The following is a 27,734-nucleotide window of genomic DNA, read 5'->3' as shown; positions in this document are numbered from 1 at the left end:
ACAAATCTTACTGTTATACTAATAAACCTTGTGTAAACTCAGTAAGATTATTTGTATAGTGTCTTGTCACCTTTTATCCATGTAAATATTACTATATATGAGTAAAAAGAAGGAAGGTTTTACAGCCTCGTTATTCTGTGTTTTGCAGTTCACATTTGTATAAAACTAGACTTTGTTTAAAATCCAGTTTTTGGTGTCTCAAATATTGTAGACAACTGCACGTTTGGCGCAGTGGTTTAAGCGATCACCTCGCCGCTACAACCATAGCGCCGCGTGTGGTGGGTTCGAATCCCACCCTGGACAAATCTTTGTGTGATGAGCACGAGTATTTGTTCTGAGCCTGGATGTTAATGTATCTATGTAAGTATGTATTTAGAAGTATATAAGTATGTTTATCAGTTATTTGGTTACCATAGTACAAGCTCTGCTTAGTTTGGAATCAAATGACCGTGTGTGAGTTGTCCAATAATATTTATATTTATTTATTTATTTTAATACTTTTTGTATTGTAATAATTGCTTAACAAGTTGATAAGATGGTTGATAAATAGTAGAGCACATAACAAACTTGCGCTTGAAACTATACTGTAAAACTAAATTAGCAATAATTTAGAGGAGGTATCTTATTTCCTTTTTCAGTTAATGTTGCAATATAAATCCCTGGTATATCTTTAAACCAAGTTTAGTACGTGAGTTTACATGCCTAGTACTCGTGTATATTCATGGTGTACCAAAATGGGTCGTCAGAATTCAATAAATCTTTCACGATTTTAATCTTACAATACAAAAATAATCTAAAAATCACCTCTCTATAATCTAACAGCATGGTACTATTACTAAATAGGGCAAGACAGACATAAACATAGGATTTATACAGTACCTCATCATCATCATCATCTCAGCCGGGAATCGTCCACTGCTGGACAAAGGCCTCCCCCATCGAGCGCCAATAGGACCGGTCCTGGGCCGCGCTATACAGTATACAGTACCTATTCTAATTATATTGATAGTATTAAAAAAATCTGATGTAATCTAAACAGGTTCAGATATATTAGTAACATTGTACCTACGTGTTATAGGTTCGACTATAGAATTATTGATACCTTATTTGTTTTTTGACGTTTCGATGACTATTTATCCGTTAGTTTGGGATAGTTTTAGTTACAGTAGAAAAAAATAATAGATTATTAAATTAAGCTCTATTTATAGGTTTATATAGGTATATCCGAAACTAATATATATAATTGGCTACCAATAGAATATTGTAACTCAAATATCTGATAATTTCGTAAACAGTCGCAAAGCTCCACAAAAACCCTTGTTATGTCTGTCTCACTCTACTTAAACCACAGCCGCGTCAATTCTCTTTTTCCTTTTCTTTGTCTTTATTAGGTTCAGGTCTTTCCAGAAGTTTCCGTACGAGTCTCCAGTCTTCCATGATGTCAGCATCAGGGAGCATATACACCACATATGGGGGGGACACGGTGACCTGCCTTCGGCGTCTTTTCCGACCCCACTCGGGACCACAAGACCATAAGTCCACTGTGTGTCTTTCTTCTTCCAACTTGCGAATCTTTTCTAGGATCTCTTCTTTCAAGTTTTCGTATGCTAGCCATTTTTCACTCTGTGGACAAAGAATGCGTAGTTTAGTGTCTAATTTAAAAGTAATGTTAAATGATTTTAGGAAACCAAGTGTCAGGAACAATAAAAGTTCTTCCAACTATATTGTGCTCGGCTATCATTATTTGATTTATGATTATGAATGATAAATTTATAATGAAGATTAGAGGAAACCCTTATGATATTCAGCTCTTGCAGGTGTGTTTAAGAAGTTTTTATTCTAACAACATCATGTTACTAATAACATGATGTTCCTTCTCATTGTCCTCAGGGTGCAGGAAACGTGTATAAAGTTCTCCCTCGTAGTATTACGTCTAATAATAATGAAACAAGTCCTGTATAATTCAAAACCACGTAATTTAGCATTAAACAACCATAAAAACCATTTACATAATTCTAAACACGCCTATCTAAAGTCATTCAAAAACGCAATCTAACGAACATTTGAAATTCGCAACAAAACCTAAAAATAACCGAAGGATCGTTGGGTTATTTTTTTCAATAATATCAGGTAGACGGGCAGGGACCGGTTTGAGTCGAAAATTGGCCCGAGTCTGTGCGCCCGTGCGGTCGACGCGACTTGTTATATTAATGGCTTTTGTACGTTCAAGAAACAACGTACTTTTGGTATTTTATTTAGATTGATAGGCTTATAGGAAATGTTGAAGTGCTATGTATGTTTTTCCCAAAAGTAGGAAGCGATGTATCAAAATATACACGTACATAAACGGATAATCGGTTTCCTAAACTAAGTATATACATTCTTGCATTTCGATGCTTGACAGGAAAAATATTCTGTGCCTTAAGATTTCAACTTAAATCGATGTTTCTAAAGTAAACTCACATCTATTAATATTTTAGTTTTAGAAATACTACCAAAAGTTATTATTATTTTTAGATATTTCAACAAGACATGTATAGTATGTAATAACTCAGAAAATTAGAATAATAGGAATGGCCAAAAAAATAATAATAAATAAATTTAACCCATTACTGTCCCACTGCTGGGCAAGGGTCTCCTCCCGTATAGAGGGAGGGGTTAGGCCCTGAGTCCACCACGCTGGCCAAGTGCGGGTTGGGGACTTCAATTTCAAAAAAATAATGTATCATAATTAATATCTGTATTATCACTCATGAGCAATCATTGGAACTAAACATTCAACACTGGGACAGATTTAAAAAAGTACTTTCTACATTCTAACCGAACCCAACAAATTACAATTTTTAATACTTATCGGTAAAAGATAAATTCTATTACAATACGATCAAATAACCGTTCACCCTTACACATGAAGGTATATTCAATAAAAAATACGTTCGATACATCAATGCAACCGTAGGGTGGGCAGACGCAGGGTGCAACAAGCTAATAATAAGTAAAATAACAAGGGACATCCGTGCAGCTGCGATGCAAGACAATCGTTTGTAATATCACGCCTTAAACTAATAGAGATAGGTAGAGATGTGTTAATATAGTTATGTTTTTTACGAACATACCTACGAAGAAGAAAGAAGCAAGGGTAGTTTGTGCCTTAGAATTGTACCTAGTAGCGTTCTCTGGTTTTGGATTACCCCTTTGGGTTAAAGGCGTTTTATGATGTTAGTTCCTATTGATACGAATTATCTATCAATTATCTATTTATCAAAATTTTTATTTGCTTCCATAGCGTAATTTAAGTCAAAAACCTTTTAAATAAAGACAAATGTTCCCGAGACTTATTTATTAAATTCACAAAAATTACCTATTTTTTCAAATTCTTAATATTCTTTTCGTCATATTTTTACATGTATTTTAAATCAACATATATTAGGCTGGAACGTACCCAACAAGCAGAGGTGTATGAAAAGCAAGGTTTCGGAAAGGCAGGATGCTAAGCTAAATATCATGCGAAGAAACCGCTAGAAAGTATATTAAATAAAATAAATATTAAATATTATTGGAAAACTCACACACGGTCATTTGATTCCAAACTAAGCAGAGTTTGTACTATGGTAACCAAATAACTGATAAACATACTTACTTATATACTTCTAAATACATACTTATATAGAAACATGTACATCCAGGCTTTTAAACTCTCGCGTTGCATGTTTAATGTATAATAGAATACGGCAATTAACGCGAACACGGAGTGACTGATAAGATCGGGAATGTATTGAAACAATACGGCATCAGCACAGTGTTCACGCCGGGGGCAAAAGTCAGCAGCATGGTGGGCACACCGAAGGATGTACTACCGTTTCAAACACCAGGTGTCTACAAGATCAACTGCAGCTGCGGTAGTTCCTACATAGGCCAGACTAAGCGGTCGATAGCTGAAAGGGTCAAGGAACATATCGCCGCTGTTAAGAACCGTCAAATCAGCAAGTCAGCCATTGCGGAACATCTACTCGAAGCAGGAACTAATCACTGGATTGAGTTCCATCGCCCTCAAGTCCTCTCCACTGAACGACATTTCTACTCGAGGATTGTTCGTGAAGCGATCGAAATCAAGAAACATTCAATTTCAATCGGGAAGACGGCTTCAAATTATCCGCGACGTGGAATCCAGTGATTACTGTTACAAAACCTCGCTATGTTTCGCAATCGGTTTGCTCACAGAATAGGGACACGGTTAGTGTAGTGTGTGGTGGCGGTTGGAAAAATCAAAATATGAGGGTGGATGGACATTCGTCCGCCTCATATACACGAAGTCCTGTCATCGCTACTCCAATCAGCCTGGGACCACAGCGAGTGCAACCTGCGCCGAAACGTTAGGCATTTTAAGGTAAAATGCGTGTTCACGTTAATTCCCGTATTCTATTATACATTTACATCCAGGCTCAGAACAAATACTCGTGCTCATCACACAAAGATTTGTCCCGGGTGGGATTCGAACCCACTACACGCGGCGCTACGGTTGTTGCGGCGAGGTGACCGCTTAAACCACTGCGCCAAACGTGCAGTTTAAATATAGTTCATTCAAAGCCTTCCTGTAGGTGTAGAAGCATGCAACAACTGAAAATACTGCTAAATTTAAAAGCAGATTAGTCATATTTATTTTACACTAGCAGACCCGCGCAACTTCGCTTGCGTCACATAGGAGAGGATGGGTCAGAATTTTCCACGTCTTTGTAACACTTTTTACTGTTACTCTGCTCCTATTGGTCGTAGCGTGAAAAATATTCACAAAATTATTTATATCTCGTAATTTAACGAAGTCGCGCTAAGGCATATCCGCCATAAAAACAGTTGCCATGACAACGGAATTTTCTTAATTCAATGTCATTATAATATTTATTATTCGCGACTTCGTTCGCCACCTGAATTTTCCCGGGAAATGCGTCATTTTCCCGGGGTAAAAAGTAGCCTATGTCCTTTCTCGGGTATCAAAATATCTCCATACCAAATTTCATGCAAATTGGTTCAGTAGTTTAGGCGTGAAAGAGTAGCAGACAGACAGACAGACAGACAGACAGACAGACAGAGTTACTTTCGCATTTATAATATTAGTATGGATCTATTCTTTAATCCCACGCCTATTGCTATATTTTTATGATTCATAGATATTTAGTTCCTATGTCTAAGTACAAAAGCACTTGTAAGTTTCTAGTTATTCCATACGGTGCAATTGTACTTATAAGTTCACAAGCACTAATAGTTATGATATGGTTTTCTTACTCAATTTGTAAACATGGAAATTGTCCTTTAGATACAAATGTCGATGAGTACAAAATAAATGTATTTAGGGTCTAATTGTACTTTTGATCCGTCGATGAAACGTTTGTATTTTATTTACATAACTAGATTCTTACTGTATATTATAAAACGTCTCTTTACACGGCTATCTATGTACTCAGTAGCTTTAGGTATGTGTTTGGGCGCGAACAGCACTAAAACACAAAAAATTTCAAGTGGATTTCTTCCCAGTTTTCCTTCATAGATAGTGTTCATGACTATACGTATGTATATAATGTAGATAGTTGACTCTGAGTCAAATCAGCTACTCTTTATGTTATGTCAAAAACACATTTTAGTATAGACTAGCTTTAACCACGACTTCGGCCACGTGGTTTGTGACTTAGGACAGAATTTTCATACAATCTTTCATCCCCTATTTTATCTCCTTGGAGGTAGAATTGACCACAATCCTTCCTTAGCGATTGCTTATGTCATAACATCTACCTGCATGTCCAGTGGTTTGGGCTGTGCGTTGATAGAATACTATGTCAGTCAGTAAGTCACCTTTGAGTTTTATATATAGACTAGCTGACCCGGCAAACGTTTTTTTATTTAATTTTCCCGGCAAACGTTCTTTTGCCATAAAAATTAAATAAAAAAACATTGTCCAGCGGACAAAATTGTGAATCTAAACCATTCACAGATCCCCTTGAACACACACAAAATCGGTCCAGTCGTCTAAGAGAAGTTCAGTGACATACACACTTACAGAAGAATTACATATATAAAAGATTATAGTGACATCACTATAAAATGGCATAGCATTTTGGATAAGCCTGTTACGAAAGCTAGTTCCCATTCTATGGGAAAAATGTATTTGTAATTATATTAGTATGTCGTAACTTCACACTAACATAATAAAAGTGTTTAACCACGTAAAGTTGATTGTATTCCGTGGTTTCAAAGACGTAATAAATATTTGTGGTTGGAACAATTATATTACAGTTAAAAGACTTATATCGGGTATATACTTATATAGGGTATTTGGTATAATCGTCATAATGGCCTTATATACTGTTGATTATGACCTTAATTTAAAGTATAAATTTGTAAGTGCAGTAGCTATTTTAGGGTTATTATATTAGGAGCCAAATTTGGAAAAACTTGGTGACAAATTGAAAACCATATTTAAGAAACCACATTATACATACATACGAAATATCACGTTTTTTTTAAATAAGGTATAAATCAGTAGTCTATGTTTGACTAACAGCCAACCTAATATCCTTCCTTACATATAAACTTTCGAATTTATTTATATTTACACTAGCTTTTCTCCGCGTGAAAAGATTTACCGGGGTAAAAAGTATCCTATGTGTCAATATCATTACCATTACCATTATAATAAATAAAATATTCTGTAATTTTAGCGTGATAGAGTAACAAACACAAATCCAAACATCCCAACTTTCGCATTTAATCTCGATTCTTACGTATAGATTTAAAGCATTGATAGTCTTTCTCTGATTTTCTTAAACATTTAGGTCTTAGGCTACTAAGGATCTAGTTAAATAATAATAGTTCTAAAGAAATAAATCTCCGTGTGAATAACTTTACAACGGAGAAGTTTCCCAAGCCCTATAGTATCGTGTGACACGCATCATTAAATACACATCAACGACAAAGTACCTTGGTGAAAGCGTTCATACACATATTTATCAAAGATATTTTGCTTGTGGTTTAAATGTGTATAATAATATGTTTTTTATTGTGAAACATGTCCGTGGAATCAACAGCTTAAGTTAGATTTACTAAGAATTATGTAAAGAATTTAGTAACAGGCTCATCATTTCCGGGACATGTCTGGGGCCATAAAAAAATCAGAGTTTCAAAAAAAAATCGTAGATTAGTAAAAACAAATATTTTTATGGGACAATGGACAACACGCAAAATTCTGGGACAATCCCGGAAATCCGGGACTATCTGGCAACCCTACCGCTATATGGCAATAGGCTCGCACCCTATTGCATGGGACTAAAAATTTTAATGGCCAAATGCAGGTGTTTCATATACCTCTGCCGACATCTTCGGTTATATCAGACGTGATATTTTGTATGTAAGAATTATGCCATCAAAAACATTATGTGAAAACCCCAAGTCTCGCATCTCAGTCTCTCTGCCGTAAAAAGTTGTGAGATCTATATAATACCAAGTCGATTAGTCTATTTAGTCTCTACTTAAAGGACTTTCTGTCTTAAGTTATTACATAAGTTATAATCATGCCAATATTAAAAAAAAAAAAAACGATTTCTTATATTATTGTATTAATATGATATCCTGTCATATATTAAAAACAATAACTCTATTTGCTTTAACATAAACGCTTAATCAATTAACAAACCATGGAATAGGTTTCTTAACCCCAGTACCGAACGAATGCAATTACTGCGCGCGTCTCCGTCGCACGGTGGATCGAAAATCGGCTGTAGAAGACATAGGATCTCGATGTCGTGAATGTTATTTTTTTCGCTGGAAATGACTTCTGCTGATCATTACTATTATAAAAAATGACATATGAAGTAATTGTATGCACAAATGGAAGAGTTATAATTTTTTTAAGAAAAATTTGTATGGAGCTGACATGAAAAATGAGAATATCTCTGGAATCGCAAGGTTGGCCGTTATATCCTCGCACACTGATATAGTACTATTTATTTGTGAATTTTTGACATACTTTATATCGCGGCATCACTTGCGATTTTTTTTCTAAAAATCGGCAAAATTTTCAAAAAAAAATTTTTGTTTACGATACATTTTAATGCTTAAATGCGACTATAATAAGTGTAATTTACAATATTTTTTATGCTTAGACCAAAACATTCTAAGAAATCACACAATCGTATTACTCCTCCTCGAATGTTGCTCTCTGAACCTCGTATAATCTTTGTTTCGGGCCTCTGAAGCTTCTTCCGAAAGACTTCCAATTGTTACAATAGCATTAACTGCAATTATGTCCCCTCGGTTAATCAACAATTTGTGGACGGTTGAAGACATGCAGTAGGTACCCATCGTACAATTCCAAGTATTTTTCAGCGGTTGTTCTAGCGTATTCTTTAATTTTCTGCACGTATTTAAACTCTCCAGATGTGATAGCTCTCAGAATCACAGCAAATCTGCGAATTACGTTTATGACCGGTTTGGTTCCATTAAAGTTGATAGCTGACGGTGATACCGTACGGGTGAATCCAAAACCCTGCTCACCGCCTCTGTATTGCCTTCCAGCCTAGTTTAGTTTTGCGAAATAATCCAAAGAAGTTGTCATAAATGAAAAAACTGCAGTGGATGACAAAATTGAAGCTCTCGTTCCCTCACAATGTCGAAGACATGAAATAATTCGACCAAAAAATCATCCAAGATCGATCAAAGGTTGAGATCATCTTTGAATCAATCTTGGATGAGCTTTTTTCTTGGATGCAATAACTCTTGATGGCCTTCTCCTCTTGCAGACCACTTTTTAAAGTCGAGACGAAGCGCTATGTGTAGAAGACATTTCATCACATTAATAGCACGAAGTGATGTTTATCCGAACACGCCAGAAGAAACGGTTTTTGACGCAATGGCATCTAAGTCATCTAACTTATTCATTTATGTGGGCTTAGCCAAACACAGGTAGCAGGCCGCATTTGAATTCGCTTCAGACAGATATGTACAAAGGAGATCATCCACGCTCCATACATTTTTGGGCCTTTTTTCAAAGTGCCGGCCAACAAAAAAAAGTGGCATGTATCGATAGAGCTAGCCATTTGAAGCAATAGTTAGTATGGCACGAAACCGGTAGGATCGCTTTGAACCGAGTTATACAGGTTTGAAGATTCATAATATTCAAACATTTATTCATTTCTGAAAGTACTGTGAAACATAAAATAATGATTGATTTTGCTAGAATTAACTATATAAAGCAAACGACCACCCTGAAGTTGATTTAAGGTCGTAAGCACACGTATTAACTCGGAAACGGGTCGTCACTGTATCAACTCGAGCTCATCAGTATTATTTGTATGTAATTCCCTACTGTAACACACTTATCGGAATCGTTATGTGATCGCCCCGGCTCACGACGATGGGAGTGGTGCGTATGCGCATTATGCATACACCAGCACCCAGGGTGGAGTGCGGGACTATGTGCAAATTCCGATAGAAGAGCGGGCATACCTTCTAAACCGCAACATGTGTCCTCATAACAAGGGCCCTCATCACAAATGGTGCCCGAAGCACAAAATATTGTTCTACATGCCGATGAGTCGGACATAACAACCCAACGGCAACACTCTAGATGACCTCTTACCTAGACGATGGTTTGATAGTTGCACACAATCGAGGGTGCGGCCCCTTGGGTTCGCTAAGGGAGGATGCGCTGACCTTGCGCTAGTCGCCAGTGACCAGTCCAGTGGCGAAGCATTGAGGCGCCGGGGGAATCAAACTCGCACCTAAGTTGTTGGAACTAAAATAGTTGGAACTGTACGATGGGTACTGCATGTCATCAACAGTCCACAAATTGTTGATAAACGGAGTAAATGCTATTGTACCATTTGGAAGTCTTTCGGAAGAAGCTTCAGAGGCCCGAAACAAAGATTATACGAGGTTCAGAGAGCACCATTCGAGGAGGAGTAATACGATTGTGTAATTTCTTAGAATGTTTTGGTCTAAGCATAAAAAATATTGTAAATTACACTTATTATAGTCGCATTTAAGCATTAAAATGTATCATAAACAAAAATTTTTTTTTGAAAATTTTGCCGATTTTTAGAAAAAAAATCGCAAGTGATGCCGCGATATAAAGTATGTCAAAAATTCACAAATAAATAGTACTATATCAGTGTGCGAGGATATAACGGCCAACCTTGCGATTCCAGAGATATTCTCATTTTTCATGTCAGCTCCATACAAATTTTTCTTAAAAAAATTATAACTCTTCCATTTGTGCATACAATTACTTCATATGTCATTTTTTATAATAGTAATGATCAGCAGAAGTCATTTCCAGCGAAAAAAATAACATTCACGACATTGAGATCCTATGTCTTCTACAGCCGATTTTCGATCCACCGTGCGTCGTTTCGTTTGACAGAGACTGTTGCGCAGGCGATGACGTCACAGCGCTTGCGCGGACAACATGGCCGCCGTGGCCGTCGCGCGTTACCGGGAAACAGTTCCCGCCAACTGTAGCTTCCGCCATTTTGTATACGGTTATTGTTCGTGGATGGATGTAACAATAGGAATTGGCGTTATAATGTTATTTTATAGTAATGAAGTTTTGGACGATGAAATCTTGTATTTTTATTTTATTCCTGCAAAGTTATTTGTATCATCATAACTGTTTTACGCAAAGGTGTAGGCAGAGGTGTATGAAATACGCCCGCGCTTCTCCTTTTATAGATGCTAGTCCCAAATTATAAAAGGTTTCCGGTTCGGTACTTTAAAATCTACTTAGTAATTTTGCTTAAAATAGCAATTGACATAAGCAACAATTACGAATATAGGCTTGCTATTGATTGCGAAATACCGGACACGTAATGCCAATTGCTATTTTGTGCAAAATTACTAAATAGATTTTAAAGTATCTGGGCACTCAGATAGTTTAAAACCTGGAATAATGCATAGAACACTTATACATTGGGCTATGTTTCCAAGCGGATAAAGTTGTTGAACTAAATACATTGAACTTAATACTGTCCCACTGTACAGGACTCTGGTCTCTTAATGATTTTAAAGAAGGCAGGCTTAAGAATTATTCTAAGAACTGTTTAAAGTATTAAAGATATACAAGACTTAATCACGATATTTACCGTTAAAGCAAATAATAATTATTTTACTTCCCTGCACTTAAATATAAATGTAAACCACATATAATTTCATAATGAAAACATTCAGTATACAGGATGGACGTTTAATTAACAACTGGAATATTACCGACGTTTCCAATATAATATCACGGTTTAATTTGTACAAACTTTACTATTGAAAGAGCCTTCATTTATTTTCATATGAATATTGTACAGATTTGTTTATTTTGTTTTGTAGATATATATATTTATAGGGGATTAAATTTCACTTTCTTGTTCGCGAATTCACACGAAAAATACATACATACATAAAATCATGCCCTCTATCCCCATAGGTAAGTAGACCAGAGAACGCAACTTGGTACGATCCTTACAAACTTCTTTTGTTTCATTTACATCCATACATCTTGTCATACAGGACTGCCAGTTAAAAAAACATAATTGTTTAAATACATTTATTGAGGGCATGCAACGTCCCCAAACCGCACTTGGCCAGTGGTTTGGTGGAGTCAAGGCTTTATTCCTCCCTTGTTCGCGAGGGAGTGTTGCCTAGCAGTGGGACAGTAATGGGTTAGGAAACAAATAAATAGGCATATACGTCGATGGTGTGGTGGTGCCTATAAAAGGCCGTGGCGTGTGACTGCGCTCTCTCCTTCCGACGCAGCTGCGCTTGCTCATGAGTCAAGTGAACAGAAGGAAGGCTCTAATATAAATCTTATTCCTAATTTGTTATGTTATTATATACTTTCTATTATCTTACTGAGTTTTTTATTGATTTTTATTGCCCTGAGATAGATCCATAATTATGTTTGTTAAAAGCTAACTTAGTTAAAAAGCATTTGGGTTGTGGGCTAAAGATCACACTGCGATGTCACGTGTCTTTTCAAATTAATATTTCGCCGTAGTATTTACGCTTATACATTTTTTGATAACCTATCAAACGTATAAAAAACAAAATATAGAACAAAGGAAATCCCCATTATTCGAATCGAACATAAGACTTCGTGGTCTAGTTGCATAGAACAACGTCTAATCTTCCAATCATATTCATATTCTATATCGTGTTTGCTTCAAGCAGTCGACTTATCACCTCACAATACTCCATTTAATTTAAAATAACGCTAGTAAGGCGATACGGAAAAAATATCGCGATAATAATGACCAATACATGAATCACAATTCTCTGTACTAAATTTAAACGTGTTTAAGGAAATAGTAATATGTTAGTATATTCCTTAAACGACAGTCGGTTGGCCAGGACGCGTGAAATGTTCGATCACGAAGGTTATAGTTTGTGGTACATAGGTTTAGCAGTGTCTACAGTGTGTTTAGGACTGCAGTGTACATTGTTTTGTTGGCTCGGACCTCATGTGAGACGATTCGAACAAAAAGTCCTTCTGCAACTAGCTGTCACAAGGTACCTCCATTCGTTAACAGAATATTTTCTACTATGGAGAAACGCCTACCCTTCTGTATACTTATACTTCGTTGTAAACAACATACTCATCATATTCACATGTTTATCAGCCAAGTTAATATACGACAAAATTCTAGATGCATTCGGTAAAACTAATCGCAAATGTGTCATCATATTTTTTATAACGATTTCCTTGTTGGTGGTCGGGACAATCGCTGGTTGGTGCATAAAGTATGATACGAGTATAGTGTACGTGGTTTTATTCTCAAGAGAAATTGTTATATGTGCGTTGTGGGCTAACTTTGTCATCTTCTGTCTTATGGTGTACGACATATTGAAGAAAAGGACAAACAACATAAATATATTTTTAAATAAAGTTGAAACGAAGTTGTATTGTGGGATATTGTTTCCTTTAGCTAGTGTGTGTATATTACAAGCGTTCTTTGACGATATACTCAAATTGTTGTATTATTTGCTTACTTATAAGTTAAATATGAAAGTGTATTATTATTATTGTGCTTTAAATTCGTTTAATGGTGTTGTGTTTATATTTTTGTTTGTCGTTTTTGTTAGATTGAAACAACAAATGTAATTATTGTTTATGGCAAGCTGAGTTTATGTTATACTGCCAAATTGAGAAGTATTGTGATGTGAACAAAAGTTTATTACATTGGGATTTTGTGAACGCGTGTGTTAAGGTCGGTTCATATTTGAGGAAAACTGCTTCGCGTATTATGGGTCGCGACACGCTAGAACAATGTCCTAGATATTTACACGTTCAACCATACACATTTAGGTGATAATGCGTTAATGCGAAGACTTTATAAGCGCCCGACATCCGTCAGATATGAACCGACCCTTACGTTTCAAACATTTATCTACAAAATGTATGAGAAATAAGATTGAAAATTTATATTTTTGATTGACATCTAAATACACGTCCTGTAATGTTCTAAATGAGACTGTATTTATATTTAAATGCAAACATTGTTATCTAGTTAATTGACAGAAGAAGTTTGTTTTTGTTTATTCACAAAACCAAAATATACCATGTTTTACAATGTTCTGTAAATAAAATAATTATTTGCAGCTTATTTTCATTATTATTTTAATATGCTTGACTAATACCATCTATATTAGGATATTTTTAATAGTAGTCCGGAGTTTAATAACCCGGTAATAGGCTCGCCCTGGCGCCTCGATGCATGGGACTAACATTGTTAATAGCGAAACGAGATAATTTCAAACACCATTACCTACACCTTCGAGAATAACTGCAGACGTGATATTATTCTGTAAGTTCGACTAATGTTATCTTGAATATAATATACCTTTTTTTCTATTTTAATACTTGTTTCTTTTATTTATTTTTCATCTATTTGTATATATAGTATTTAAAATGTAATTGTAAATATTATCTTTTTAATGAATATATACCTAAATGTTATTTTCATATGCGATACATACAAATATCACGCATGTTATACCCGAAACCATGGGCAAAGTTGTACTGAAAAGACACCCAGGATTCACCTTTCACAATCTCAGTCCTATCATAGTAGCCTATAGGTTGCACCTATTTATTCAATATTTTTATGTAATAACGGCCAAATAAAAAACAGAATTACATTTTAAGTAATGTTTAAAAGTATATCTGTCTCTACGATACTCGTCAAAGTGATAAAGACAGCATGATAGTTGATAGAACGTTTAACAGTTGTATATTGGAACTTTACTTAATCTAGTTACAAGTAATTGAATCCTTTGAATGTGTATACTTTTGCAAATAATCTTTACATATACAGGGTGTAAATGACAGCTAACCGAAAACTTTACTGGTAAGTTTGTGACACTGTAAGCGCGAAATTTACTCCAACGATATTTCTCGGAAATGATTGGTTCCCGAGTTAGTCATTTTTGAGCGTTCAATGTATAGTGAACAACGCGATGTATCTCCGCGCATGCCTACGAGATTTCTGGCGGCGGCGGCGCGCTGAGCGACGACATGTCGCGACGCGTCGTAGGTACATACGCGTACCACCACGTCTATGCGCTCACTAGTATGCAACGCTATCATTAGATAACAATCTTATGTATCGTTTATGGTATCGTAAGTAGGCCCGTATGTTACAATAGCTCATAGTAAAATTGTAAGTAGGTAGGTACCTACTTGGCTTACGTGAAATCAAACAATAATAGCAAAACGTAACCAATAATAAGGAAGTGCTAAAACAAATTGTTATCAATGTCTATCAACACGCAAATACCTGGTGTATGGCGAGAGTTTGAGTACCTTTGGATCCGGACGTACAGGTGCAGAGCACGCCGTGCACTTCCACGTGCTTCACCATACATAACACATCAACATTTCTTCCTATTTACGAACACAACTGCACTTTGAAAACAATAACAACAAAAATAATAACAATAAAAACACTAACAACTCAAAACCGGAACAATAACAAGTAATAATAAACAGCAGTTCACACACGACACGACGAATAGGACATAACGAACGACACAGGTGAAGAGCTTCCGTCTTCCGCGAGCGAATTGCTCGAACTATCGATCAAAGAGAGCCGCCAGCGCGGGCGCCTCTCCGCTCACTCGCGCCGCCCCTCGCCCGCGCCACCCGCTCCCTCCGCGCCGTCCGCCCGCGCGCCGCCGATTTGGTGACGAGCGACGAGTTAGGATCCCAGCGAGAGATTAGATTCAATAAAATATTGATGTGGCATTACTATTTTTACTTGTCACAGTTGTTACTGGTTGCATTGTAGTTTTATTCAAATACCAAATAACATTACAAACATTATTGATGTAAGTTTAAAAAACTTTGATATTTATAACATAAAATCAGCTTAAAGTAAATAAAATAAACACGAAACGTTTATTTAATTAAACCATAAAAAATGTAGGTACATAACAATGATAACAATCAATATCCATTAATATTCTTATCAGAGAAACTAACTTATCATAATTCATAATCCCCGGAGAATTACTTAGCATCCATTTTGTCGCATCCCATCTATGTAACATCCACGCGCGGTCGCGGCGTCACGCGTCACTACGGCCATCTACTTTTCGAGTCGCACCGCGCTTGTATGAAGTATGAATGAGCGTGTAAATATCGAATAGAATTTTGCAAGAACAAATGGAACAAAGCGACAATACATGTTAAATTGTTTATTAGAGATTTTTATAGCGCTAAAGAATATCAATAGGAGTTTTTGTTGTTCTGTATGTATTTGTACGTGTAATAATAAGATATCACACATTTTAAATCTTATGAATTTACCTTTTATCGGAGAGCGGGATAATTATGTAATTTTCATTTTTAACATAGAACAAATACTAAGTAACGCTGCATACTAGTGAGTGTGAGGCTGACAGCTGTGTGCGTAATCGTGTCTGTGTGGCGCGCGTAGGTAAGCGGCGTGACGTCGACCGTCGCGGCCGGCCGCCGCCGGCGCGGTGTCGTTGGCCGAACAGCTGATAGCAAATTTATACGTTGTTTTAATCCATTGCTGTTTTTTGTGAAAAACAGTAATATGACGGTTTTTTTTTTCATATTCATGTTGCATTGTGTAGTATTAACGAAATAATACCAGAAAAAATAAAAAAAAACGCATAAAAAATCGGAAAAATCAAGAAAAAACCGATGAAAATTTTCAACGCCATAAGCACCAGAATCGTGTCTAAAGTCATTTTTTTTCGTTTTCGGTAGGCTGTCGTTTACACCCTGTATAATTCTTCTGTAAGTGTGTATGTCACTGAACTTCTCTTAAACGACTGGACCGATTTTGATGAATTTTTTTGTGTGTTTAAGAGGATCTGAGAATGGTTTAGATTCACAATTTTGTCCGCTGGACAAAGTTTTTTTAATTTATTAGTAACGTGTAGACAGGACAACGTCTGTCGGGTCCGCTAGTAGATATATAATTTGAATCTCAATATGCCTCTGTAATTATAAGTGGCATTTACAATGGGGATTATGACTACTATATTAGTATATACTAGTTCGACTGTTTCGAATACTATTAGAAATTGAGTTTTTTGGTGCAACTCTTTAGAGCAGGATTAGGAGTTATTTTATGCATTTAGATATAAATTATCTTTGTTACAAAAAATGCATACATATGGAAAGCTAAAAAAGGATAAAAGTTTCTTGTAAATAAACTGGTTTTTAAACAAAAGTGTTTTTGATTTTTATAACTTATTTCAGAAAAGTAGGATATTTGTATGTTGATGAAATCGTGGAAAGTAAATTGTTTATAACAATCAGGAATTTGGGTTAAAATTGGGACTTTTTATCTCGTACGTTACTGAATAATATAAATGTGATTGATTCATGTCAATGAACATCAGTCATGAAGTTTTGAGATAAATTTAACTATTAACGAAATATCGACTGAAATAATAAAATACATGAAATATGAAATTCGTAGCACTTTTCTGCTACGAGGGTGCTACGAATTTCATTTGTATTTGCAATTTTATATTACATAACATATTTACTTAAAATATAGTTTTAAAACATTTTCGAAACACGTCGCACACCCAATAAAAAATATTCGTTTTAAATAAAATTGTGTTTAATTCTGTACATCGACATAACATAAGTACTAAATATATGTACAATTATTGAAATATATAAATGTACATATGTATAAGTAATACATATTCAGTTTCGTAGCACTTTAGGGGCTACGAAACGTCTACGCGCTACGAGGTCGCTGACCGATCGGAAACGAGTCTATTAACTTTGGAGATTTACCTTGATAGTGAAAGCCTATTTATGATGTTATTATAGCTAATCGACCTTATTACAGTGCGATAAGGTTCAATTTTGCAAATTTGTAATTTTTGGTAGAAAATCTTTTGTGTTTAATTTTCAGGTTTTGTTGACAAGTAAGGTACTATAGGAATTAATGATCTCTACTTTTAATTATTTTTGTACTTATCATAGGTGATATTTCGCTTAATTACGTAGCTGTATTGGAATTGTTTTATTTCGCCAAAATTATTTTAAGTCTTATAAAAATATTCGTCTGATTTCCCAGTGATGCAATTTTAAAAAAGAACGTATCGGAAAGTTTGATAAATAAAAATCTTTAAAATATTAGGCACTTATACATATCTTAAATGAACTTAAAAATTAAGGTTTTTGATGGTTACAAAAACATAATGTCTTGTAGACCAACTTATGGTCTTAGAGACCAAATTTCAGATTTTTCTAAGATATTGTATTTTGCATTTTTATCTGACTTAATGAACATTATAAAGACATAGGATATAACAAAACTCAAAACAACAAAGTATTAATAAGTATGCATATAATTTCAAATCAAATTTACGACACCAGGTACAGATGAACTTGCCTGGGCTGGCGACCACTTTGACTGCGTTAGCCCCTCTCCTCGACTACCGAAGCACAGTAACTCAAATAATACTAACTGCTTATGCGATAAATATGGTTGACCGCAGACTTCAGTCAAGGCTCATTATAAACAGCCTTCCCAATAATCGAACCCGAGACCTCATGATCTACAGCCGGATGAACTACCGACCGTGCCGCAGAGGCAGTCAACAACAAAACGTAGTACAAAAGATACGATATTTATGTGTTTCCGTAAAAGTATGTAACATTCCAAAATTAATAAAACACTTAATGCCTCCTTACTAAATTATCCCTTACTAGAGATAAATTAAAATCAAATGATTTAGGTCAAATACAGACACTTATGATCCAAAAATACAGAAGAAAACAAATTGCGCCAGTTCTGAAGGTAACGCCAATGAGAAGAGCTGGCAAAAATCTCCTCCTTTACTACAATCCATTGATAATGTAAGGAGCTACCTTTAATATAACACAACACAAAATAGATCATGAATGCTCTTCATGATTAGTTAAGGACCACTTGTAGAAACATTTCGTCTACCTCAGTCATCATTTACGTGGTAAGTACGCGTTCGCTACTGTAAACGTTCGTATGAGTTGTTCTATTATTAGCATTTAGTACTGGCTTGTAAAAACATTGAATATATATACTTCCTTCTCATTAACAATTGGAATTTTATCATTGTAACAGTGCTCCTTTGTTGCATTTTAACTAGCATCATGTAAAAAGGCTATGACAAAGCTTATTGCCCGTGAATCGATTGGCTAGTTTTGAAGACCAAAGAAAACCGAAATCGAAATGTGGAACTCTCTTTTTTCAATAATTATTAAGAAAACCATATCTTTATTTTAGCAATATAACAAAAACCTAAATAGACTATATATTATTCACATAAATCACTATCTTTATTTGCGAAAACGCCTCACAATTCGGTAAGTTGACTTGAGTGACTACGCCACGTGTGATTATTTAAAATCAAAACGTTTACTTTTCACAATTATAATTGTACAAGTCAATAATTTGCTGTCAGTGCGAAACCAATGATAAGAACTGGTAAGAAACTTTAAGTTACTCTTTTTAATACCCAATTTGTAATATAATATTTAATACCTAACAGGCACTTAACTACAATACAGCACAGGTAAACACGAAAACTCTATCCCAAATATTTGTAAATGTGAAACACCGAAAAAATATACACAAAGGTTTTATACGAATATTTATTCAAGAGAATAGAAACCTTTGAATCAAAAATATTAATGAAAAAATACGTTTTATGGAATATTTTCTAGCAAAAAATATACTTCAATTATTAATAAGTTGGCTAAACAAACTAAGTTGTACAAAATTAACATTAGTCGGGAATCGATCGTTGTACTGCGCATGACAGTGACGCGCGATGCGGTGCTTACGTAGACACATAACGAACACATAGCGGCTTATGTACTAAGATTTATTTAGAAATGAAAGAGAGGTACGATCGATTCTTTCAAAGTTTCCTTTTGCGTGGAGCGAGTTGTGGACTGCAAAGTGATTGAAATAGACTTTTGGTAGTATAAAGGTTTAGTTTTTGTAGGAAATTCGGTATTTTTGTACTTTTGATGATTGTAAATGTTAGATTTTAGATGGTAATGAATTAAATTTTGATAGATTGTAAGTATTTGGTTATTCTCCGGTATAAAGAGGTAGTTTTTATTGGAAATTGTTTAGTTTTGTATTTGGCGTTAATAAATACTACAGTTTAGATGTAAATGAACAGTTATTTTGGTATTTCATATCTTTTGGATTGTTGTCTGGTATAAAGGTGTAGTTTTATAGAAAATTATATTAATTCTGAAATTTAGATGATCAAAAATGTTGTATTAGATGTAATATGAATAGAAATTTTGATATTTCGTTTATTTTCACATTTTTGGTTCTTTTATGTGTAGATACATTAAAGTAGGTAAGGTCTCAGTCGGTATTATAATTGATTAATTTAGTTCGTTGAGTTACATAAACACTATATGAACTTATATTGTGTATCAAATAATTATTTTCTCGGTTTCTTTGTCTGTTTAATCTTTATAATATTATATTGATTTTAACGTAAGTATTGCTAGAATAAAATAGAAGTTTATAGTTCTAAATATATTATGAGTTGAACCTTTATCGGATATTTTATATTAGTCGCATAAAAAAAGCGTCTGGAGACTTCATAGGTAACTATTGAAGCCATAAATCTTATAGTCATTATAAACAGGTTTTTAAGAGTTCTTAAGCGCTGAGAATCATCGGTGTTCTTTGGTCGTTAAACAATCAATAAGTTAAGCAATGTTACGACCAGGTGTTGTATAGATGGATTAAAGATTTTCGACAGAGTTCGAGCTTATCTTTGGATGAAAGTAGATTTCGGTTCTTATAAACCAAAGAATGTTATTTAATTAATCTTGACAAAGGCGGCAAAAATTTTAATTTATTGTAGATAAGTAGGGGTTGTTTGAAGTTCATACTTACGTTTAAGTAGTAAGTTAAGTAACAGTATTTTCGATCTATCTTAAGACGGCTGATCATTAAGTTTTATGTATGTATGTAATAGCGTGTACCAAGAATAGTCTTCGGGCGGCTGAAAAGGCTTTGACACAAACGCTGATGATTATTACCAGATTAAATACTTATTTACCAACGACAAGAAAAATGAAGACAATTTTTAATAAAATTTTGAAGGAATCTCAAAGATTTTCACTGGCAAACCAATATCCATGGTAATTGTCCATGAAACTAAAGGTTATATAAAGTTTATACCACGTTTAAACTCGTAAAGAAGGTAGTAGCCTATTGAGAAAGTTCTTTTACGAGTTCCAAGCTATTTTACACTCACTTTTATCACGTTATATTTAATTTATTTTTTGAGAGCGCTGCTGAAAATTGTGCGTTGTAAGAGATTGTTCATTTAAGAAAAGAGAATTCAGTTTTTTTACACCCCAATATTTTATTCTGTAGTTTGTTATGCTATTTCTTCGGCCAGTTATAAAAATATCAGCTAAAAATCTATTTCACATCATGTGTTTAAGAGTTATAATGTCGTGCCGAGCACATGTAATCTATACTAATCTATACTAATATTATAAAGCTGAAGAGTTTGTTTGTTTGAACGCGCTAATCTCAGGAACTACTGGTCCGATTTGAAAAATTCTTTCAGTGTTAGATAGTCCATTTATCGAGGAAGGCTATAGGCTATATATCATCACGCTACGATGAATAGTAGCAGAATTTTAATAAAAAATGTTTCAAAAACGGGGAAAATCTTGAACCATTCTCTCTTATGTGACGCAAGCGAAGATGCGCGGGTCAGCTAGTGTAGGATAAGGACTAGAAAAAGAAGAGGTTTGTTATGCTATTTGGTAAATGTATAAAGATGTGGTTATTATTACATTTCAACTTTATTTAAAACTTTCTTGGGCAAGAGACAACAATCGAACGAGAGGTCTGAAAATCTAAAGGAGAGGCTTTCGTCCAGCAGTGGGACGGATGAGAACTCAGATGACGGCTTAATAATAATATTAATAAAATATATAGTCATTGTTTTGTTTATTAAGGACTGACTTTCCACGGCAAACAAATGATTTTATGAGGAAGGTCACTTTTGACGTAGTAGACTAGAAATAACTTGTTTTGAATAACTAAGATGATTTTATTTAATAGAAATGTAAGTAATTTAGTATAAAGTATAAAGTAATAGACGTCTAAAGATTTGTATCCTAATTATTTTAGAAAAGTATAAAGACAAGGTAGGACAGAGGAGAGACAAGGTAGAGGTAAGACATTTCAGCTCAGACATTTGTCAAGAAGGTATAATGTTGTATATTATTTGCTCTTGACATAGATTATTAGCTATAAATACAGTTATCAAGATAATTGTACGTGTTATCAGTTATTATTATCGTTCTATTATCACAGGTTTTCCTGTGTTTATAGCTATGATTAGGAACACTGCATCTGTAGTAAAAGCCAAAGAATCAAAATTGTTTTGAGTTTCTAGTACAAAGTTTTCTAAGAGTCGTTGAACTCTTTTCTACATCCTTCCAGTATGATATGATCAGCTGTGGAATTTAGGGAAGCCTAGCCTAGGTTCAGCAGTGGACGTGTATTAGCTGACATCATGATGATGTACTGATAATAGATAATTATAAAAAAAGATAAAGATAAAGATAATGTTGGATTACTGTCTTGGATGAATAATATGGTTCAATTTTGCAGTTATGTTTCACGTCATATCAACCATGTCAAGTAAGTATATAAGACCATACGAAATCTCAGTACGAAACTAGACGTTAGCAAAACGATCCTACTAATATGTATAATGTGTGTATGAAAATAGGCTCGCCCCTTATTACATGGGACTTACATTGTTGATGACGAAACGTTGGTGTATTTCCAACACCTTTGCCTATACCTTCGGGTTTAACAGGCGTGATACTATGTATCATAAATCTATAAAGATTATTGTATAATTACTCTTCCATGCAAAAACTACAGAAAACATGACCATAAATGGCACACAGAGAGTTCATAACCCGTATAAACACGCATAATACCTTTAACCCGAATCTTTCCGTGCGTAAATCTATACTAATATTATAAAGCTGTAGAGTTTGTATGTTTGTTTGTTTGAACGCGCTAATCTCAAGAACTAATGGTCTGATATGAAAAAATATTTCAGTGTTGGATAGCCCATTTATCGAGGAAGGCTATAGGCTAAATATAATCACGCTGCGACCAATAGGAGCAGAGTACCAGTAAAAATGTTACAAGACCGGGGAAAATTTTGACCCATTCTCTCTTATTTGACGCAAACGAATTTGCGCGAGTCAGCTAGTCTAAAATAAGGTTCATAACCTGTATAAACACGCATAATACCTTCAACCCGAATCTTTCCGTGCGTAAATAAACCAATAAAATATTAACTAGAGTTTTTATTCAATGTTTTCAGGTTGCAATAGCCAATAGCTGAGGTAACGCCTTGAGCAAGTATGTCAGTAGGTCACTCGATCCTGCAAGGTGAACGAAACTAACTGATCGTTGACGATGTTGCTAAGCGTCGAAGGTTATATTTTTTGACTGTTTTGAATTAGAAATTAGAGGTTTTAAGGGCTGAAATGTATTTTAGGGAAATCTGGGGTTATTTGGGATTAAGGATTGGAATTAATAAATGTTCTAAATGATTTCATTGCTCTTTAATTATTTTTAGTTTAAATGTTATAATTCTGCATTGGTATGATTTAAATAACGCTGCGTATTATTAAATGTTATATAGGAAATAAAGTGTTCTGTATGAACATAAAATGATCACCTTAATAATTAACTTCTGTTTAATTTTTCAGCTAAAATATAGGGAAAACTTAGAAAAATAATGCGTACCCTTATTCATTTTCATGTGATCGATACTCATTGTCGAAAAGTTCCACCCCCTATTTGTGTAAGGGGTCATTCTTGAAAAAATATCCCAGATTTTCAATATTGTCCATGCACACAGACAGATTTATAAAACTTTTGCATTTGTAATATTCGTAAGTATAGATATCCAGAGCCGACAAAACCGGCCATAAATTTTCAAAATTTATTGTTTGATAGAACAGGCCAAGTTATTATAAGTGGTAAGTGAAATAACTTGGTTACATTAAAGTTGAGTGCTTAGTGTTTAGACAAGCAGTTTCCCACGGGCAGAGGTGGCGGAGGTCAGTCCTCCGACCTCTGATGCTCTTGCCACACGCGAAAGTGATCAACTAACTACAAGAATCGTGTTAAATTATAAGGATTATGTAAAATACTGTATACACTCTCGGTTTCAATGCAATAAGGTTATGTGTAAGATATCATAAAATAATTAGGTATTTTAAGAAACCAAAGGCAGATTAGAAAATAATGGGCTGTTTCAGCTTTTACAAAATGCACATATTATTATAGCCCCGAAATAATTACATTCAATCTAAATTTAAATTTCTTCTGTAGGTGCAGTAAGGATCCTGAGCTGTGGGTATGATAATAAACACAATTATGTATTAGAAATAAATTATAGATTGTCGTGACGACATAAACATCAAGAAGGTTTTGGAAAGAATGCAAAGCGCGATTTTTTATTTTGGTAGACCAAGCAGAGTGTAGCAGGCAAGCGAGCAGAGTAGAGCATGTATTGTCAAACTTTCAGCTTGACAGTGCATGCTTTGAACCCAGGTTTCGACCGTCGATCTATTATGTTTGTCTGTTTTTTTTTTACAATACTGTCCTTTATTGTAGGCCTATCTCCAATTATAATGCAGACATAGGAGGTTGATAAACTTATTTATAAAAATAGAGACATATTTAAACACTTCTCTCTGCCATTGTCGCCAACAAACTGTTATGCAGTTTGGCGATTTTTTGTGAAAAATTAAATTTTATTGTTAAACTTGAATAAATGATTAAAAAAAATAATAACAAAAATTAAAATGATTGCAGAGTATAGGATACAGGTAATAAACTATATGAACTTATAATATTTAAAGCAATAACATTGTTAATGGCAAAACGTGAGTATATTTCATATACCTCTGCCTACAGTTTCGGGTATAACAGGCTAGATATTATATATGTTAAAGCAATAAGTACTAAACCTCTTTAACCAATCGTGAACGCAATTCGCTCTAACATAGCACTGTGACACTTACATCTAAGTAATTGTGTTAGCCGCGCATCGAACCCGCGGCGCAACGGTGCAACCTACAAATCTCACGGGCATAACTGTAAGCCCCACCACACGTTACTGCATAGCTGTTTTTATTGTTACTGCTTTTGGTTTTACGTGAAATCACAGTTTTATGAAACGTGTATGATTTTTTTATAACTCATCTTTGAGGTTAAGCTACGCTTGCCGAGGTTGTTATGTGGATAAGTGGCCATATTATAGGTACATACCGAGAATATCTGTGTTTCGAAAAGCACTTTAAATTGTTGGTTGGCTGTCATTTTCAGATTTTTGAGTCGTCATTAAAAGTCAGAAGCTTGAAGGTCAGACAACCAGTCTTACCGAGGGTATCGTGTTACAACCCAGGTAGTTATAACCTAGGCTGTGGAGGTCCGATAGGCAGTCGCTCTATGAAAAAATGTTCCAGGTCACTCTAAACAGCTGCATCCGGCGAGACTGGAAGCCGACTTCAACGTATTTGGAAGAAAGGCTAGTCTAATGAAATGTATGATTTTTTTATACGTCTGTTATATCACAAAGTTTTGAGGTCTATGAAATGCGCACATGCGTACTTTCGCCTTTTACAATGTTAATCCCTGGTAGATAGAATGCGAATGTATGGTATTGTCATGTATCGGGCACGTTATTTTTCTTGGGGTTACGAATTAGAATATACACAGAAATTGGAAAACAGGAAAGCACTTCACCTGACTTGCAAATAGAAATCAAGATTAGCAGTTACTTACATTACCGACTAGCCCGCACAGGCTGTCATTTATATACTTCCATATAAAATTACAAAAAACTAAAGAAATACCTTATATCAGAAGTCATAAACTTTTTTAAATCAAGGATATCGATCGATTCATGCATTTCATTTTGTCACATCAAGTATAAATATAAAAGTATTGATTCAAATAGTTCACAAGCTGATTTCACAGAAGGAAAATCTTGGTGAACTAACTGAATATAAACAACAGTTTGCGACCCCGAGTTGTTGCGAGACACGTGTACAGATCAAAGGTCATTTATTTGTAATTGCGACACGTGGATAATACTCTATTTCTACGAACTGTTAGTATTATACTCTTGTTTTAGAACAAAAGGACTTACATTTTCTTCATATGATCGAATTTCTTGAATATGCTTAGTAAGACAGCTAGTAAACTTTCTATAGATACTTTTAGAGATTTACTATTTTGATCCTTAGCCTGTTTTAGTGTCCCATTGCTGAGCATAGGCCTCTACATCTCCCCTTTGATTTTAAATCACCATATCGCTAGGAAACAGTAGCTTAATAAATAAATCCAAACCATTTATCTCGGATCTAATCCTGGGAGAATCTCTTCCCTGACATACGATATTTTGACACGGGAACGTAGGAGTACCGTTTTAAGTTCATTTCATACTATAATACTACTACTGCCATACGCTAATAATACTAGCTGGTTTTACTCGAAAAATGATCTAACCAATGACTGTTTTGCATAACTCACAACTCGAATGTATATTTTATTCAAAATTGTATGGTAGAAAATTGTAGTTTTACTCGATTTATCTATTATAATATCGATTGATTTTTATACTACGCTTAATCGAATAAAAGTGTACAATTTTCTCCATCCAATTTTATTATATTTTTATTAGATTTTTTATAAACATAGGTGTACTCAATAACGAATATTCCTGTACAAATATTCGTAGTAGTAACCGTAGAGTTATAAATACAGTCATCCGAGTGTCTGTGGGTGTGTGACGTGCGATGACGTCACCACATCCACCCACCACGCGAGATGTATGATCTTAATTAATGTATACCGTAGTTGATGGACTATTTTTATTACACACTTTATAATATACTAGATCAATTTACTTATATAATATACTATCTGAACGCCAGAATTTCCAGCCTCCATTTTCTGTGTTTTAGAGGAATCCTGTAGCCAAACGGTCCTGTTCCATTCTGTTTTTGATGGAAAAGAGTGGGCGTGAGTTTTGTGCCCGCTTTTTTCAAAAGTCTTTTCTGTTTGGAACTGGTTGTAGAATGACTGCAACAACTACCATAAGTGTAACAACTAAACAACATAGTTTTTTAAAGGAAAATAAAGAAGAACAAATTATTAAAGCGTCAAGTCGTGAGATTTTGACAGCCTTTCAAAATTTATATTTTACTATCTCAACAACGAACCATTGTATGGTGTCGAGCAGCTCCAAATCATTGTACATTCTAATCCAATGTCAAATCGAGTGTTTGTAGTCTTAGCTAATAAAACTACCAATCTAATAAAGAAGAATAAAATCTTGCTTATAAAGAAATACCCGCTTAACATCGTAATATAACTACAATTTTACGCACTCACCGATTTCCCGATTTGTGAATATTGAGTGTTTAATTGTGAGGTGTTTTTTTCTTTATACATGTTACCAGGACAGAGCGAAGTGGGGCAGAAAGACCAGGAAGGCTGACCCCACTACCATATGGGATTCATAGCATGGAAGAGAGAGAGAGAGAGAGAGAGAGAGACATGTTACTATAGTCTTTAAAATATAGCTTGATTAGAATGACAGATGTCAAACTGTTTTGACTAGGGTTGTAGAAGTATTGATCAAAATCGATAGCGAAAAAATCGAATCTAAAATAATTATATTCGATTCAATTATTTTTGAATTAGCTTTTTACGAATTGTTGTTGTGAATCTTATTGTTTAAGCAAATTCGTATAGGACGACCAGCCCTACTTTTAACACCGCACGGAGACCTCTCCTAGTTTAGTATTAATTAGGATCAATTAAATAAAACATTGAAATTAAAGTTAAATAAAATTAATTTATTCAGTTAATGGTGCAATTCTGATGATAGGGATGAAGATGATAGTAATGTAGGATGCGCAGTTAATAGTGCGCATCCTAAATCAGTATCATCCTCATCGCTATCATCAGAATCGCTGGAACAATCTTGGAGATTAATTATAAGAATTAATAATTAATCGGTCACGAATAGTATCAAAGTGTAATTCGCGATTAACGATTAATCAGATGATTTACTCTTATCTATTGTGTCTCCTCACTAAAATTTTTGCAACATGACGT

At 34.7% G+C, this 27,734-nt stretch overlaps 1 protein-coding gene across 1 annotated transcript in view; it reads right to left on the bottom strand.

Annotated features, from left to right (window-relative positions):
* Window positions 1–709: 709 nt before the first annotated feature.
* Window positions 710–27,734, bottom strand: part of Brms1 (breast cancer metastasis-suppressor 1-like protein) — a 103,624-nt gene continuing 76,599 nt past the window's right edge. The window contains exon 4 of the mRNA XM_076120929.1: window positions 710–1,623. Coding sequence (XP_075977044.1) covers window positions 1,357–1,623 — 267 coding nt within the window. The 3' untranslated portion in view covers window positions 710–1,356. The remainder of the gene's footprint in view (window positions 1,624–27,734) is intronic.

This window comes from Anticarsia gemmatalis, chromosome 12, assembly GCF_050436995.1.
Source record: "Anticarsia gemmatalis isolate Benzon Research Colony breed Stoneville strain chromosome 12, ilAntGemm2 primary, whole genome shotgun sequence".
Taxonomy (NCBI): Eukaryota; Metazoa; Arthropoda; class Insecta; order Lepidoptera; family Erebidae; genus Anticarsia; species Anticarsia gemmatalis.
This window is presented reverse-complemented; position numbering and strand designations above follow the sequence as displayed.